The following is a 16,484-nucleotide window of genomic DNA, read 5'->3' as shown; positions in this document are numbered from 1 at the left end:
GGCCACAATGCAGCCGGTCAGCATGCTCTCTACTGTGCACCTGTAGACGTTCGAGAGAGTCCTCTTTGACATATCGACTCTCCATAATCTTCCCAGGAAGTAGAGGCACTGATGGTTGCATCAGTGTGCTGGGACCAGGAAAGATCTTCGGAAATATGCACGGCCAGGAATTTGAAGTTTTTGGGAAATAATGGGAATTACAAATATGTAAGAAAGTCTTGAATGAATGAATTTCATCAATGAATATTTCTGAACAAAATCATGAATATTACGTCAATGAATATTGCTCCTCCTATTAGACCAAGGAGAAAGACATGAAGATGCGGGGACTTGGAAAAGTTAATGGAAATATCTTGAGGATAATCCGTATCCAACAGCGGAGGAGTTGTTGGACAACCAAAGATGATAAATCTCCTGGGCCTGATCAGCTACATCCATTCTGGGAAGTCAGAAGAAATTGCATGAGCCCTGGCTAAGATATACTGTATGAATCATCATTAGACACAGCTGAGGTGCTGGAAGATTAGAGGGTGACTAATGTTATTCCTCTTAGAAGGTCTGCAAAGAAAAACTTGGGAACTGTAGATCAATGAGCTTAACATCTGTGGTATGAAAATTACTGGAGTGAATTCTGATGGATAAGATATACATATATTTGGATAGACAGAGGTTGATTAGGGATAGTCAGCATAATTTTGTGTGTAGGAGATCATTTTTATGGTAGGAAGCAGAGTTGGAAGGTTGGTTATTGTGACAAGTGGTGCTCCTCAGGGTTCGGTGCTGGGTCCATTGCTGATTATTATCTATATCAACGATTTGGATGAGAGTAGACAAAGCATGATTAGTAAGTTTGCTGTTGGCATTAAAATTGGTGGTATTGTAGACAGTGAAAATGTTTATCAAGAATTACAGCGTGATTTTGATCAACTGGGCAAGTGGGCCGAGGAATGGCTATTGAAGTTTAATACAGATAAGTGTAAGGTGTAGCATTTTGGGAAGTTGAACCATGGCGGGACCATCACATTGAATCATAGGGTCCTGGAGAGTGTTGTAGAGCAGAGGAACCCAGGAGTACAAATACATAATTCCTTGAAAGTGGCATCACAGGTAGATAGGGTGGTGGCACACTGGACTTCATCATCAGGGAACTGGGTATAGAAGAATTATATTATAGTTGTACAGGATGGGGGTAAGTCTGCATTTGGAGTGTGTTCAGTTTCAGTCACCCTGCTATAGGAAGAATGACATTAAGCTGGAATGTGTGCAGAGTTTTATGAAGATGTTGCCAGGGCACAAGTGCCTGAGCTCGAGGGAGAGCTTGGGCAGTCTGGGACATTATTCCCTGGAGCACAGGGGACTGAGGGATGATCCTATAGAAGTGTATAAAATCACGAGGGTAATAGATAGGGCAAATGTCTTTATCCTAGTGTAAGGGAATCAAGAACTGGAGGTTTAGGTTTAAGGTAAGTGGGGCCAGATTTAATAAGAACCTGAGTGGCAACTATTTCACACAGAGGGTGGAACGAGCTGCAAGAGGATGTAGCTGATGCAGGCAAAATAACAACATTTAAAGGACAGTCGGACACGTATAAGGATAGGAAATGGGAAATGGGAAATGCTGAAGTACAAAGCTAGGTGGCTACATGAGTTGTGAAAAAGATTCATGGAGGTTTCAGGGGATATAGACAGGCTAAAAGAACGGACAAACACATGGCAGACAGAACAATGGTGTGAAGTCATCAAGCTTAGACTAAATTAATTAGACAACCTTTTAGACTTTAGAGATGCAGTATGGAACCAGGCCATTCGGCCCACTGACTCTGTACTAACCAGCGATCACCCCGTACACTAGCACTATTCTACACACTAGGGACAAATTACAAATTTACCGAAGCCAATTAACCTACAAACCTTCGTGTCTTTGGAGTGTGGAGGAAACCCACGCGGTCAAGGTGAGAACGTTCTAACTCCGTACAGACAGCACCCATGGTCAGGATTGAACCAGAGTCTTTGGCGCTGTACCTTTACCGCTGCGCCACTATGCCGCCCACTAGTCATCGGTTTAGAGAGAGACACAGACAACATGGAAACAGACCCTTCAGTCCATTGAATCAACAATGAACACAGCCATGCATTTGCACTAATCCTGTATTAATGCCATTTGTTATTCTCCACCCATTCACATCGACTCCCTCCATATTGCACCATTCACCCGCACACGATAGCGCCCAACTAACTTACCAACCAGTATGTCTTTGGGATATGGGATGAAAACAGAGGAATCTAATATGGTCACATTGAGAACATGCAAACATCACACAGATGCCACTGGAGGTCAGGATTGAACCCAGATCTCTGACACCATAAGACATCAGCACAAAATGAGAAAACGAGATAATTCTTTGCATAGTCAAAGATACGATGTTCAGAAAAAAACAGAGATAATATTATTATGTGTAACCACAGGCTGGAATAAACTAGTGGCACAGTGGGAAATGGTCCTCAAACAGATACTGCAAGCTGTGAGAGAAGGAACAGGACAAAACACCTGAATGCACTGAAGACTCCATATACATGCAACTGGGTGTGTGAGAATTTCTGTTCAAAAATAGATTACAGGGAAATGGTTTTAGGACAAGTAACATAATTGAAATGGATGGTGAGGATATATCTGGGCAAATCAATGCTGTTCAGGAGTGTAAGGAAGCCAGGCTTCAAAATGAAACAGGCTCTGAAATGAGCATTGTGACAGCAAATCCGTCAACACCGCTGAAAACAAAATACGTTCCACTTAATGGTGTCATGGAAAATTTCAAGCATAGACCGTCAGACATTGCACGTAGCGACATGGTTGGAAATGGAGGTGTTTAGACAGGCGTGACTATCTGTGAGTTCATCTTGTCTTTAAAGAAAGTTGTTGTCTGAGGAAAGCAATATTGATGCTCTTCTGGGCTGTGCACTGACTGGCAAACTCATGTATTGTTTACTCAATGAGTGAATTCAGTTCAAGTTTTAACCACACAGGATCCCACATTCTGTCTGACCTTACCTGCAGAGTTTCAACAGCTAAGGACTGATGAGAAAATGTAAGCCATCATTCAAAGGGACCAGCTGGTTATTGTACATGAACTGATGAAAGTTAGCATGCAGGTACAGCAAAGAACAAAGAAGACAAATGATATATTGTGGAGGAAAGAATTGCAGATGTTGGTTTATACCTGACAGTCTGAAGAAGAGTCTCAAACCAAAATGTCACCCATTCCTTCTATCCAGAGATGCTGCCTGTCCCACTGAGTTACTTTAGCATGTTGTGTCTACCAAATGGTACATTGTTCTCTATTGTGAAATGACTTAAGTGCAAGAATAGAGACATCTTGATATCAGATTATATCAGCTGTTAAGACAATGGTGAGACTGCACCTGGAATACTATACACAGGCCTGACCTCCCTTTCTCGGGAAGGATGTTCTCGTGGGCGTGTAATAAAGGTTCACCAGGTTAATTCTGAGATAGCAGGTTTGTTGTACGACGAGAGATTAATCCTGTATTCCTTTGACTGTAGAATAACAAGAGATGAACAATTTCATTTTGATGGGTGAATATGGGGATGATATTTCCATTGGGAATCTTTAACAAGGTGTCACAAACCCAGAATAATGGTTCAGCCATACAGGACAGAGATGAGAAGAATTTTCTTCTCCTCAATGGTAGCGGATCTTTGGAATTCTTTTCCCAAGAGTTGTGGAGGCTCAGTCACTGGGTTTATTATAGGGAGGGTTCAATAGGTCGGTGACTATTGTAGACGGGAATCGATAGTTTAGTTGTTGAGTATATTGTAAATTTGGGATCATTCGCTCAGACAATGAGTACAGTGCTGGACATAGATCAGAAGCTCAGTCAGTGAATATATTCAAGGCATGAAGGAAACCCCAGTGCAGTTAGAGGAAGGAAGATATTATTTACTTTGAATTATCCATTGTTACTGAGATGCATCAATACTGTACATCCATGATCAAACAACACTTTAATATCTATAATATAAGAGGGATAATATTGCACAATATAATATATTGTATAATATCCAGCAATATTGTCTTTCTATGGATAATGGGCTCCTGAGGGACCAGTCTGCGGACCTGGAGCCTGGATAACCGCTCCAGGTTCGGTGTGGTGCAGGTGCTATGAGTAGGTACAGATGTGTGATCAGAGGCAATGAGATTCTGAATGCTTCATTCTGTGATTCCAGATGTGGAGACAGGTTGCGGGACCCAAGGAATCATTCAGAAGGAGTTTGGTGGTCGCTACCAGCTGGACTTTCAGGCCGCGGCAGACTTGTGCCAGTCCCTCGGGACCACCTTGGCCACACTGGACCAATTGAAGAGGGCGCACGCAGAAGGCTATGAAACCTGCAGGTAAGCACTCCGTGGGGTGGAACCCCCATCTTACGCTTAGGACAGCAGAGAGACTCTGACCCCTGCTGGTAGGCAGGGGAATTGCCAGTGACAGGTTATGAAAAGCTGCAGGACATTAGACTGAGCCAAGGACTTGCATGAGAAGGTTATCATCTGATATTATGCGGGTTTCATTCGAGTCAGAGACTTGTACAACATAGAAATGTTGGCCCACTGGGCCTAGAACAAATAGAACAGTACAGTGCAGGAACAGGCCCATCGACCCACAACGACTGTGTTGAACATGATGCCAAGCCCAACGCTGAACTGCTTGTGCATAATTCATATCACTGCATTCCCTACATATCCATACGTCTATCCAAGAGTTTCTTAAATGTCACTGTCATATCTGCACCCACCACCATCCCTGGCAGCGCGTTCCAGGCACTCACCACCCTCTGTGTAAAATACTTGCTCTACGCATCGCCTTTATATTTGTCCCTCTCACCTTAAAGCTATGCTTTTAGTGTTTGATGTTTCCAATTTGAGAAATAGGTTCTGATTGTCTACCCTCTCTGTGTCTTTCACAATTTCACATACTTCTATCCGGTCTCTCCTCAACCTCTGCCGTTCCAGTTAAATCAATCTAAGTCTGTCCAACCTCTCCCTACAGCCATTTCCTCCATAGTCCAGGCATCATTCTGGTGAACCTCCACTGCATCCTTTCCAAAGCCTCCGCTTCCTGTATTGGGGCACCCAGAACTGCATGCAATACTCCAAATGTGACCTAACCAAACTCCTTTAAAGCTGAATCATCTCCTGATTCTCATACATCCTGCTTTATCCAATGAAGGCAAGCATATCATACATCTTCTTTGCCGTCTATGCCAGCATTCATGCCTATCTACACCGCCCTCAATGATTCTATATCTGAGCCTTGCTTATTCAGTACCTGTCCAGATGCTTCTTAAATGTTGCTACTGTTCCTGCCTCTTCCACCACCTCCTCCGACAGCTCATTTCAGGTACCAACTACACTTTGTGTGACAATTTACCTCTCAGATCTCCCTTAAACCTACCCCGTACTCACCCTAAACCTGTGCTCTCTGACACCCCCACCATGGGAGTAAGGTTAGGGTAAGACTCCCTCGCTGGTCCTAACCTGTAAAAAGAATCCTTTAGTGAGGCCGATCTCAGTTGATCTCCCTTGTAGCCCCGTCCTGAGTTTGACCAGCTGGACAGAGGGTTCACTGGTCTGAGATCGTGAGTTGCCCGTATTGAAGTTGCTCTCAGCTCTCATTTGCCTTGTCCTACAGGTATGGCTGGATCGAAGGCGGTCTGATTGCTCTCCCTCGCATACAAGCTCACCCCTCATGTGGAAAAAAATTCACCGGCATCTACACAGTTCAAAGGCCGCAGGAGATGAAGTACGATGTGTTCTGCTTCAGAGAAACAGGTGGGTGACTATTCTTCTACGACCACTATTGAAAGGTCCCTCATTATACAGAGCTCCCATGGGGGGGGGGCTTGTCATGAAGGGATATGATGGAGAACCGTCGAATTAAGGGATCTGAGGGGGAAACTCCCTCATTATAAAGAGATCAAAACGGATAATCTTCCGTATGATCAAAGAGAGATTCCATTATGTAGACAAAAGTGCTGGAGAAACTCAGCGGGTGAGGCAGCATCTATGGAGCGAAGGAAATAGGCGACGTTTCGGGTCGCGACCCTTCTTCAGACTGATGTGAGGGTGGGGGGGGGGGGGGGGGGGAAGAAGAAAGGAAGAGGCGGAGACAGTGGGCTGAGGGAGAACTGAGAAGGGGAGGAGAAAGCAGGGAATACTTAAATTAGAGAAGTCAATGTTCATACCGCTGGGGTGCCCAAGCGAAAAATGAGGTGCTGCTCCTCCCATTTACAGTGGTCCTCACTCTGGCCATGGAGGAGGCCCAGGACAGAAAGGTCAGATTCAGAATGGGAGGGGGAGTTGAAGTGCTGAGCCACCGGGAGATCAGGTAGGTTAATGTGAACTGAGCGGAGGTGTTGGGCGAAGCGATCGCCAAGCCTACGCTTGGTCTCACCGATGTACAGCAACTGACATCTAGAGCAGCGGATGCAATAGATGAGGTTGGAGGAGGTGCAGGTGAATCTCTGCCGCACCTGGAAAGACTTATTGGGTCCTTGAATGGAGTCAAGGGGGGGGAGGTAAAGCGACAAGTGTAGCATTTCCTGCGGTTGCAAGGAAAAGTGCCAGGAGAGGGGGTGGTTTGGGTGGGAAGGGACAAATTGACGAGGTAGTTACAGAGTGAGCGGTCTCTGCAGAAAGCAGACAGGGGAGGAGATGGGAAGATGTGGCCAGTGGTGGAATCCCGTTGGAGGTGGCGAAAATGTCGGAGGATTATTTGTTGTATGTGATGGCTGGTAGGGTGGAAGGTGAGGACAAGGTGGACTCTGCCCTTGATACGTGGGGGCATGGGGAGTGAGAGCAGAATTATGGGGTATAGAAGAGACCCTGGTGAGAGCCTCATCTATAGTAGAAGAGGGGAACCCCCATTCCCTGAAGAATGAGTACATTTCCGATGCCCTGGTGTGGAACACCTCATCCTGGGTGCAGATGCGGCATAGACGGAGGTATTGAGAGTAGGGGATGGAGTCATTACAGGAAGCAGGGTGGGAAGAAGTGTAGTCCAGATAGCCATGGGAGTCAGTGGGTTTATAGTGGATGTCGGTCAGTAGTCTATCAACTGTGATGGAGATAGTGAGGTCAAGAAATGGTAGGGAAATGTCGGAAATGGTCCAGGTGTATTTGAGTGCCAGATGGAAGTTAGTGGTGAAATGGATGAAGTCAGTGAGTTGTGTGTGGGTGCACGAGGTAGCACCAATGTAGTCGTTGATGTAGCGGGGATAGAGGTCGGGGATAGAGCCATGGTACGCCTCGAACAAAGATTGTTCGACGTAACCTACAAAGTGTGTGTGTGCGTGTGTGTGTAGGGGGTTGGGTGTGTGCTGAGCATGTGTGTGTATGTTTTGAGTATGTGTGTATGCATGTGTATGTAGGTATCTGTATTTGAGTTGTGTAGTTTGTGTGGTTGTGTGTGCTTGTATGTGAGTGTACGGTACGTGTATCTGCGTGAGCACATGAATGTATGGGTGTGTATATGTACGTGTAGGTGTGTGTCTGTGAGTGTGTGTGCTGTATGTTGGTTTTGTAGTGTAATGTGTATGTCAAGGTCGGTGGGGGCGCTGCAAGCAGGCGCCCTGTCAGCAGCGTGTCCGTTTTATTCTACTTTTTCTGTTTTTTTAGTATGTTTTAATGTATGTTTTTAATGTTCCTCTATGTGTTTTGTGTGGGGGGTGGTGTGGGGGGGTGAGGGGGAAACCGCTTTGGTCGCCTCCTCCACGGAGAGGCGACTTTTTCCAGGTCGCCTCCCCCGTGGCCTAACAACAAGGATCGGCGCGGCCTTTCCCAGAGACGCGCCCGGGGCTTCAGCGGCGGGCACAGGGTGGACTCTCGGCGTTGAGCGGGCGAACCCTTGCTGGGGCTCGCCGGAGGGGATCGCTCCGTTTCGCTGGCCCGCGGCAGCCGGCAGCCAGATGGCACGGGATCTCACGTTGGGGACCCGGGGAGTAGAAGAAGCTTCCACCGCCGGCCCGTGGCCAACTTCTACCGCGGGCGCGGTGGCGACTTACCATCACCGGGGATCCCTGGAGGGGAGCTTCGACCGCCGGCCCTGCAGTCTGCGGTGCTTCTGGCTGCGGCGCGAACTTTAAATCTTCGACCGCCGGCCTGCGGCCTACACCAACCTGAAGCCGCGGTCTCCGTTGGGGAAGAGCCAATCCTGGACTTACCTTGACTTTTACCTTGTCCTTTTATCATCTGGACGCCCGCAGCGACGGCTGCAGAGGATTGAGGTCCCGACCACGGGGGAAAATGGAGGAGGACTGTCCAATTTCTGTGCCTTCCACCACAGTGATGAATGCTGTGGTGGATGTTTGTGTTAAATTTTTATTGTGTTTGTGTGTTCTTTATCATTGTACCGCTGCTGACAAATTCATTTCACTTGCACTTTATGTGCAATGTGACGAATAAAACTGATTGATTGATTGATTGATTGATGTCATGCATGTACAGTTTTGTGTGAGTGTGCATGTTGACGGGGTTGTTGCTGTGTGATATGTGGGGATAACATCAGCATTGAACAATGATTTTTCTCTCACTCAGATGACAGAATCTGTTCCACTTCCATGACTCCACCCCACCCCAGCCTGAGCCGCAACTACGACCTTCCAACCCCCTCATGGATGGCCATGGGTGTACATGACTCCACAGGTAGGTCGGCACGATGGCACGGTGGTTGATTTTCCGCCTTATAGTGCCAGAGACCGGGTTTTCGATCCTGACTTCTGGCGCTGTGTACGTTCTCCCCCTGACCTGGGTGGATTTTCTCCAGGATCTCCAGTTTCCTCCCACCCTCCAAAGATCATACGATCATAAGCGATCAGAGCAAATTTCAGCCATTTGGCCCATCAAGGTTACTCTGCCATTTAATCATGGCTGGTGTACAGTTTATAGGTTAATTGGCTTTGGTAAAATTGTAGATTGTCCCTAGTGTGGGTGGGATAGTATGAGTGTGCGGGATTGTTGGTTGGCGCAAACTCAGTGGGCCGAAGGACCTGTTTCCGTGCTGTATCTCTAAAGTAAATTAAAAACTAAAGGTACCATTGGAGCTTGCTGTTTCTCCCTCAGCTATTCCTGATGCCAGTGCCTGTAACCATGCAGAGAACTGGCGTTGTTATTCATTCCACAACTATGTACGTGGCATGTCTAAAGTATCACTCGTTACGTCTTCCCAGTATGATGCTAATTGAAATGTACTAATGTAGAGCCGCTAACTAGATAGTCTCCGCTTGAACAGCTGTGGATAATGGACATTGTTTCTTAGTCTTTGTAGGTGCACATTCATCTGCTGTGTGGATTATGGGTAGATTGCATGCCTGTGTGTGTGCCTGTGTGTATGCTTTGTGTGTGTGCCTGTGTGTGTCCTCTGAGTGGGTGCGTTGAGTCTGTGTCTGTACATCTGTGTGTGTGTGTGTAATCGTGTGCGTATGTTTCTGAGTGCGTGTGCATCAGTATGGATTATCTCCTTCGATCAATACAGTCCATCGTGGATAGAACATTGCAATGTGTGTCTACATTGATCAATAATGTCCATTAATCACAGCAGATCACATTAATATATAATGAGTATAATGGCACAATGTTGGAATATATTAATCTACTCATAACATGCTCACTGTTCTCCTGTGTGTACAGATAACATTGGTGATCAACTTAGAGTCAGGTTGGTTTGTGATATGTGTAATGGATTATTGGCCAATACACTGTTTCCATTCTGTATCTCGACACTAAACACTCTAGCCGGATCTGTAATGTGGACACATGGATATGAGGCTTACAATGACTGTGGGTTGTGTGTAATAGCCATTGCGGGCGGGTATGCTGTGATTGTGGTGGTGGGTACTGTAGACTCACAGTGATCATGTTTCTGTGTAATGGCCACAGCAGGACTCAGGTTTGTGAATCATGAACCCCACAGCCAGGCACCGATTGTGCGGGTGTGTAATGGGCATTGTGCTATTACCGTGAATGTGGTTTTTTTTGTGATGACAACAGGTTTGCAAAATAATGAATGCTACGACTACACAGGGATTGTGATGTGTGTGGGAATAGGCCTATTGATTCACAGTGATTGTGTTTGTGTGTAATGAACAGTATAGACACACTGTGACTAGCTTGTCTGTGACGACATATAGTGATTGTGGGTTTTGGTGCATTTAGTGGGCATTACTGACTCAAATTGATTGTGTTTGTGTATGATGTGCACAACAGGTTCACAATGATAGTGGTTAGTTTGTAGAAAAGACTCACACCAATGGCGTGGGTGTAGTGGAGACTGCAGGTTGGCAGTGATGTGTTTGTGACAACAAGTGCTTTTTTATGGTGAGCTACAGAGATTGATGGTGATTTCCATAGGATAATAGTGCGGAGACGGAAGCCGGTTACGGAAACATCCTCGTAAAAGTAAACGTTATTTGGTAAAAATCTTCTCCACCATTCGATATGATCATGGCTGTTCATCCAAAATCAGTACCCCGTTCCGGCAATTTCCCATTTTCTGGGGAACATTCCAAACTGCCTCCTGCCATCCAATGTAAGGCTCCAGGAATTGTTTTCTTTGCCTTCTCCTTCACTCTTGGACAGACATATGGGAAGGAAAGGTTTAGAGGGATATGGGCCAAATGCAGGCAAGTGGGACTAGCTAAGATAAGCCACCTGGATCAATATCAACAGTTGGGCTGAAAGGACTGTTTCCCAGCTGTGTGACACTGTGACACTCTGTGAGGTTACGCCCACAATGACTGAGACATACAATTGGGTGGTGAGCTGCAATCTCAGTTGCATCAATAGACTGAGATCAGTATACTGGGTAAGATAGATGTTTTGAATGGAGATGGGTGGGAGTGGGGTGTTGAAACGCAAAGGGGATAAAAGAGTTGAGGTTGCCAGCAAGCTTGAGGAGCTGACTGGTCTGCCCCTGGTTCAGTGAGGTGCTTGTGAGTAGCAGTCTGAGAAACAGAAGCTAACTCTTGCTTTCCTTTCATTTGAAATCCATTTAGAATTAACAGTGGATCCGTCAACAGAGGACGTTGGATTCTCTACTGACACCTCAACGGAAGCAGAGAGACTACCATCGTCGCTTGTACCTAGACTTGTGGAGCAAAGGTCTCAGAGTTCAGCACAGAGGCAGCCCCAATCAACCCGAGAGCTCTCGCCGCTTGTGGTATTAACAGAATTGTTCCTCTCTGGCGAACAGCCCTTCAGAGCGGCGCCCACTGTAACTCTGGGCTCCAACGCAGAGGTGAGCGCATCTCCCACAAGGACAGGATCTGTGTTGAACAACTACCCTGGATCACCAGGTCTGCAGAGGAATACCAATGAGGCTATGGATGGCTCGGGATCTGCAGGGGGCAGAGAATCGTACACCGAGTCAACAAGGCCAATTCCATTGAGGTCGGAAGACCACGACCCAGACCATCCCACAGAATATTCCGCAGAGTTCCCCAGCAGTGGGAGCAACTCAGTTAGTTTCCCTTCAACTCTGTTTTTGTACAACGACCCGCTAGTGAATAGCGCATCAGGAGAAGAACTACAAGTCCACCCCATGGGAGAGGTTCCGCTGACGATAGACATCCATGGTGCAAAATCAATAGGAAATGTGGGCATTACAACCATCAGGAGCACCCCTTCCCCTTTCCGTCTCACTTCAGACGGCAGCCTAATATTTAATGCAATGGAAGTAAGGGAGCCACACTCTGAGCCGCATGAATCGAGTATTTTCTCAATTGACATGGGCCCCACTGACCCTCCTTTCCGTCCAACTGCATTTATGGACAACAGCCTCAGATACTACACAAAGGTAGACAAACCCAAGGATGAATCAAACAGTTTGGACCTCAATCCAATATTGGAAGAGTCACAAGTCCCTGAAGCCACAGAAGACCCAATGACATTTGGCATTCATCAAGATGGGTTGCATTCCATCCCAATGACTCCAAATCCAACTGAAATGCTGGAGGAAATGTCCAGCAGCTCTGAGGTATTTGCTTTGGAATTCCTTTTGCATCAGCGGGCAGTTGGTACCCGAAGTAGAACGGAACAGTTTTCCAGTTCTCCAACTCCAACCGACCTCACCGTGGACAGTGGCAGCACCCTGGAAGGTTCAGCACTTGTCGACCTTCCCTTGGACCTTTCAACCGTCCCTGTATTACCTGTAACGTGGCTGCCTTCCAAATCACCCTCTCCTGAGCTCAGAGGCTCACCTGTGGGTAGTGGCAGCACTCCTGAAGCCTTTGATGTGGAGCCCACTGTAGTCCCCTTGGATTTCAGCACGGAACAAGGCAATGAATTGGTCATCTCGGTTTCTCCGGAGCCGACTGCCCTATTTGTAGAAAGTGGGAGCACACCTGATGGATGGGGTTCAGAGCCACAGGACACCGTTACGGGCTTTACCTCAGAATTCACCGCAAGCACTGAATTGATGGCGGCACCCACTGGCTATCTTCCTTCCACAGATTCAAAGAGGGACTTGGAGCTTCTGGGCCGATCTACTCTGCAGACTAGAGACCCTGACTGGACACTTCCCGAGACAACCCCAGGCCACTCACCCACTGCTGCCATGCCCTTTGTCTCCACCCCGGAGTCCATGACCTCCGCTCTGCCTCTCTCATCAGCAGCGCCCTCTGTTGGCCTTTCACCCACTGCCCAGAGTGAGCATAAAGTGACACATCCAGATACAACTCCTTCACTCACCATGGTACAATCGAAGCTCACCACCCCTGGGCTGAGAGACGCCACAAGAAGCAACACAGCTCCTGACCTTGGATCGACAGTTTCACCTCTATCGACAACAAGTCGGCTCCACCAAATGTCACCTTTCACAGTCGGCAAGCTGCAGAAAGGTGAGTTTGCCTCATAATTATAGCCCCACGTCACCATAGGCTTGGATGGTACTCAGTACAGTCTGTTCAGTCTTTTGACCCCCACTAGTGATCTGGTTGGCTTCTTGGCACATATGCCGTTGCCTCATTCTCTCCCTGAAGACTTGTGTTCTTAAATATACACATATTATATACACTGTATATTATACATATACAGACCTAGTGGTGATAACTTCCAATCCATAATCATTTGAAATTAAACCTCCAGTTACATTACTATGGAAATTATTATTGCCTTATTCCATTCAAAGCCAATGCATCTATCCATGTGTTGAACAGTAACCTTCCCATTCCTGCTGTAACTCCTAGCTCTCCGCACACTCATTTCATTCCTGTTTTATAATGGTATTCCCCAACATTCACTCCTGGTTACTAACTGCCTCTCAACTTACCTTATCTCTTACAGTCATTAGCAATTCTCTCCTTCCTCGCTCCACTCACTGGTAATGCTGGTTCCCTCCTCCCTCCCTTCTCTCCATGGTAATACTAGCTTTCTCCTTGGTCCATAACCTCTGATTAATACATGTATTAAGTGTAGGAAGGGACTGCAGATGCTGGTTTACACCGAAGATAGACACAAAATGCTGGGGTAGCTCAGCGGGACAGGCAGCATGGCTGGATAGAAGGAATGGGTGACGTTTTGTGGTGCGGAGGGTTGTTGGGGACATTCTGAACTTCTTAAGGCTTTTATGGAAGTAGATGTGTTGATGTGCTTTCTTGACCATCACTCCTAGTTCACACTGGCTCTCCCCTCCTTCACCACTCTCACTTTAATACCCCATCACCTCCCCATAACTTTCACCACTGGGTACTACCACCTTGCCCTGCCTCTCTCTTCATCTAATTAACACCAATGTTCTCCTCCCTTCCTACACTGCCACTTACCACAGACTCTCTTTTCAACCCCATCCCCCCCACGTTTCTCCTCGTTAACAACGCCTGGCCTCTCTCCTCCATCCTTTCACTCCTGATTAATATTGGCTTTCTCAACCCTCTAAACCTTAATCAATCTTTAGCCAGTCAATCTATTCACTTCTGGTTAATATATTCTCCTTTGCCTCCTGGTCAATGCTAGGATTTTCCTTCCTCCATATATAATGACCTTCACCTTCCTACCTTGACACCTGAACCTCTCTTTTTCACTCTTGTCTAAAACAAACTCATTCCACCCAATTACTTCTATTCTCTCTGTTAGCTCCTCGTTGATAGATAATGATGGATCAATTATATAAGTGGATTGTAAACCAAAATGTTATAATGTCTCAGGGAACATGCGCTGCTGAATTTGTAAATCACCAAAACCCTGAGGAAGGATTTGATTCCTGGGGTCCCAGCATGTGCAATCTAATCATTTGCATTGGACTATAGATATTTTTCTGTTTAATATGATTTTTTCTTCAAATCGCACTCCCCCTTTGAGGCTGGGATTGACTGCTCTCTTTCCCCCCCCCTGTTATCTCAAGCTCAGCCTAACTTTACCAAAGCCCCAGATCACAACCGCCTGGAGGAGAAACTATGGAACCAGCCAGCAACAACAGCGGTGGGAGAGAAGTCTTCCGCAGTCACCCTGGGTAAGACCCCATGTTCCTTAAACCCTCTCTTCCACACATCCTAGTCAACCCTGTCCAAATTGACAGGCGCTGGGTGAACCTTCCCTGGAGTAGAGGCAACAGGTAAAGCACCAGCTGAGCTCAGGGCTGAAAGGTTGTGTCCTGGAGCACCTGACCTCCCATTATATTCATGGTGCTGGGGTAAGGGGTGGGTGTGGGGCAAGGGTTGTGTGGGTAAGGGGTGGGTGTGGGTGAGGGGTGGGTGTGGGGGTGGGGGTGGGTGTGGGTAAGGGTAAGGTGTAGGAAGGAACTGCAGATGCGTTCAGAACTCTCATTGGAGAGTCTGGAGAAGGGTCTCGACCCGAAACGTCACCCATTCCTTCTCTCCAGAGATGTTGCCTGTCCCACTGAGTTACTCCAGCATTTTGTGTCTATCTTTGGTTGTGGGGTGTGGGGTGGGTGTAGGTTGGGTGTGGGGAAAGGGGTGGGTATAGGCAAGTGGGTGGGTGTAGGCAAGGGCGTACGTCTGTACGTTTCCTGCTCCCTTTAAACTCACCGTGTTCACTGGAGAATTTACTGACGACTGTGAAACATGTGAACAATTGAAATAAAAATGTGTGGGAAAGAACTGCAGATGCAGGTCAGAACTTCAAACACAGAAAGCTGGAGTAACTCTCGCTGGTCAGGCAGAAAAGGAATAGGTGACATTTTGGGTCGAGACCCTTCGTCAGACTCTTAATAAAATAAAGTATGTAAAATAAATTAATTAAATAAAAATATGTTAGGGAATTAACTGGAGTAACATCCAACAATCCGGAAAACCGTCTGGTCGGGCAGTACCAAAGTTGGGATGGTGCTGGATTAGGGGAGTGTAATTGCTCTGCTGGTCGGAGGGTGGGTATGGTCTAGGACATCGTGACTGACCTTCTCTCTCTCTCTTGTTCAGACTGGCTGATTGTTGCGGCGATAATCGTGTCACTGCTCATCATCCTGATCGGAGGAGTGATGATCATTTACAGCAAAAGGTGAGCTGGTGGGGAGGGGGGGGGGGGGGGAGATCCATAAGGCCATGTGATAGGAACAGATATAAGCCATCTGGCCCATTAAGTCTACTCCGCCATTCACTCTATCTCTCCATCCTAACTCCATTCTTCTGCCTTCTCCCGAGGGAGGGCCGGGCCTCCCTCGGGAACTTTGCCCCTATCGGCACTTGGGAGAGTCCACAATTCTGGGAATCTCCCGTGGGCTGGAGGGATTGGGGGACAAAGCCTCCCCTCGACCTCAGCCCCGAGCTGCGAGATAAGGCAGCAGCATCCGGGATGATCCTGAATCTCAGAAAATACGAGTCCACATGGTCCTAAACTCCATGGACATGTAAGGTGAGAGGGCCAAAGTGAGGACAAGGAGCCGCTTGGATCTTTGGATCTTCGTGGAAAATAGGGTTGGTAAGGATATAAGTAGTGGAGGCAGCAGTCAACATCTCAGCTCCTAATTCCCTCAACTCTCTGTATTCCTGAACCCTCTCTTTTTCCCTGATCTCTCTGTATTTTCTGATCTTCCTGTGTTCCCTGAGCCCCCTTTGTTCCCTAATTCATGCGTTCCTTTGGTCCCTTGTATAGTTTGCGCTCTCCAGATTGCCTCTTTACCCCTGATGTTTCAGTATCCTCTGGTAACCAGTTACTCAGCCCGGCTTGTCTGAAAAACAAATCCATCGATATTGTTATCTTGACCATTATCCTAAGGTGATCTTATAGAACTGTATAAGATCATCTTTTACCTAGAGTAGGGGAATCAAGGACCAGAGTAAATAGGTTTAAGGTGAGGAAGGAACGATTTAATAGGAACCTGAGGGGCAACTTTTACACAAAGGGTGTTGGGTATATGCAATAGACTGCTGGAGAAGGCAGTTACTGTCACAATGTTTAAGAAAGGGGCGGCACGGTGGTGCAGCAGTAGAGTTGCTGCGTTACAGCGTCAGAGACCCGGGT

General features: G+C 47.0%; 1 protein-coding gene across 2 annotated transcripts in view; it reads left to right on the top strand.

Annotated features, from left to right (window-relative positions):
* cd44 (CD44 molecule (Indian blood group)) overlaps positions 1-16,484 on the top strand; it is a 28,999-nt gene that overhangs the window by 7,635 nt on the left and 4,880 nt on the right. For both annotated transcript variants that reach the window (XR_004415128.1, XM_033039257.1), the window contains exons 2-7: positions 4,247-4,412; positions 5,707-5,846; positions 8,610-8,717; positions 11,066-12,907; positions 14,410-14,517; positions 15,443-15,521. Coding sequence is in view for 1 of the 2 variants with exons in the window: in XM_033039257.1 (XP_032895148.1) it covers positions 4,247-4,412; positions 5,707-5,846; positions 8,610-8,717; positions 11,066-12,907; positions 14,410-14,517; positions 15,443-15,521 (2,443 nt within the window). In the remaining variant the exon portion in view is untranslated. The remainder of the gene's footprint in view (positions 1-4,246; positions 4,413-5,706; positions 5,847-8,609; positions 8,718-11,065; positions 12,908-14,409; positions 14,518-15,442; positions 15,522-16,484) is intronic.

Source organism: Amblyraja radiata, chromosome 20 (genome assembly GCF_010909765.2).
Source record: "Amblyraja radiata isolate CabotCenter1 chromosome 20, sAmbRad1.1.pri, whole genome shotgun sequence".
NCBI lineage: Eukaryota > Metazoa > Chordata > Chondrichthyes > Rajiformes > Rajidae > Amblyraja > Amblyraja radiata.
Note: the sequence above shows the minus strand (reverse complement) of the source record. Positions and strands in the feature narration are given on the sequence as shown.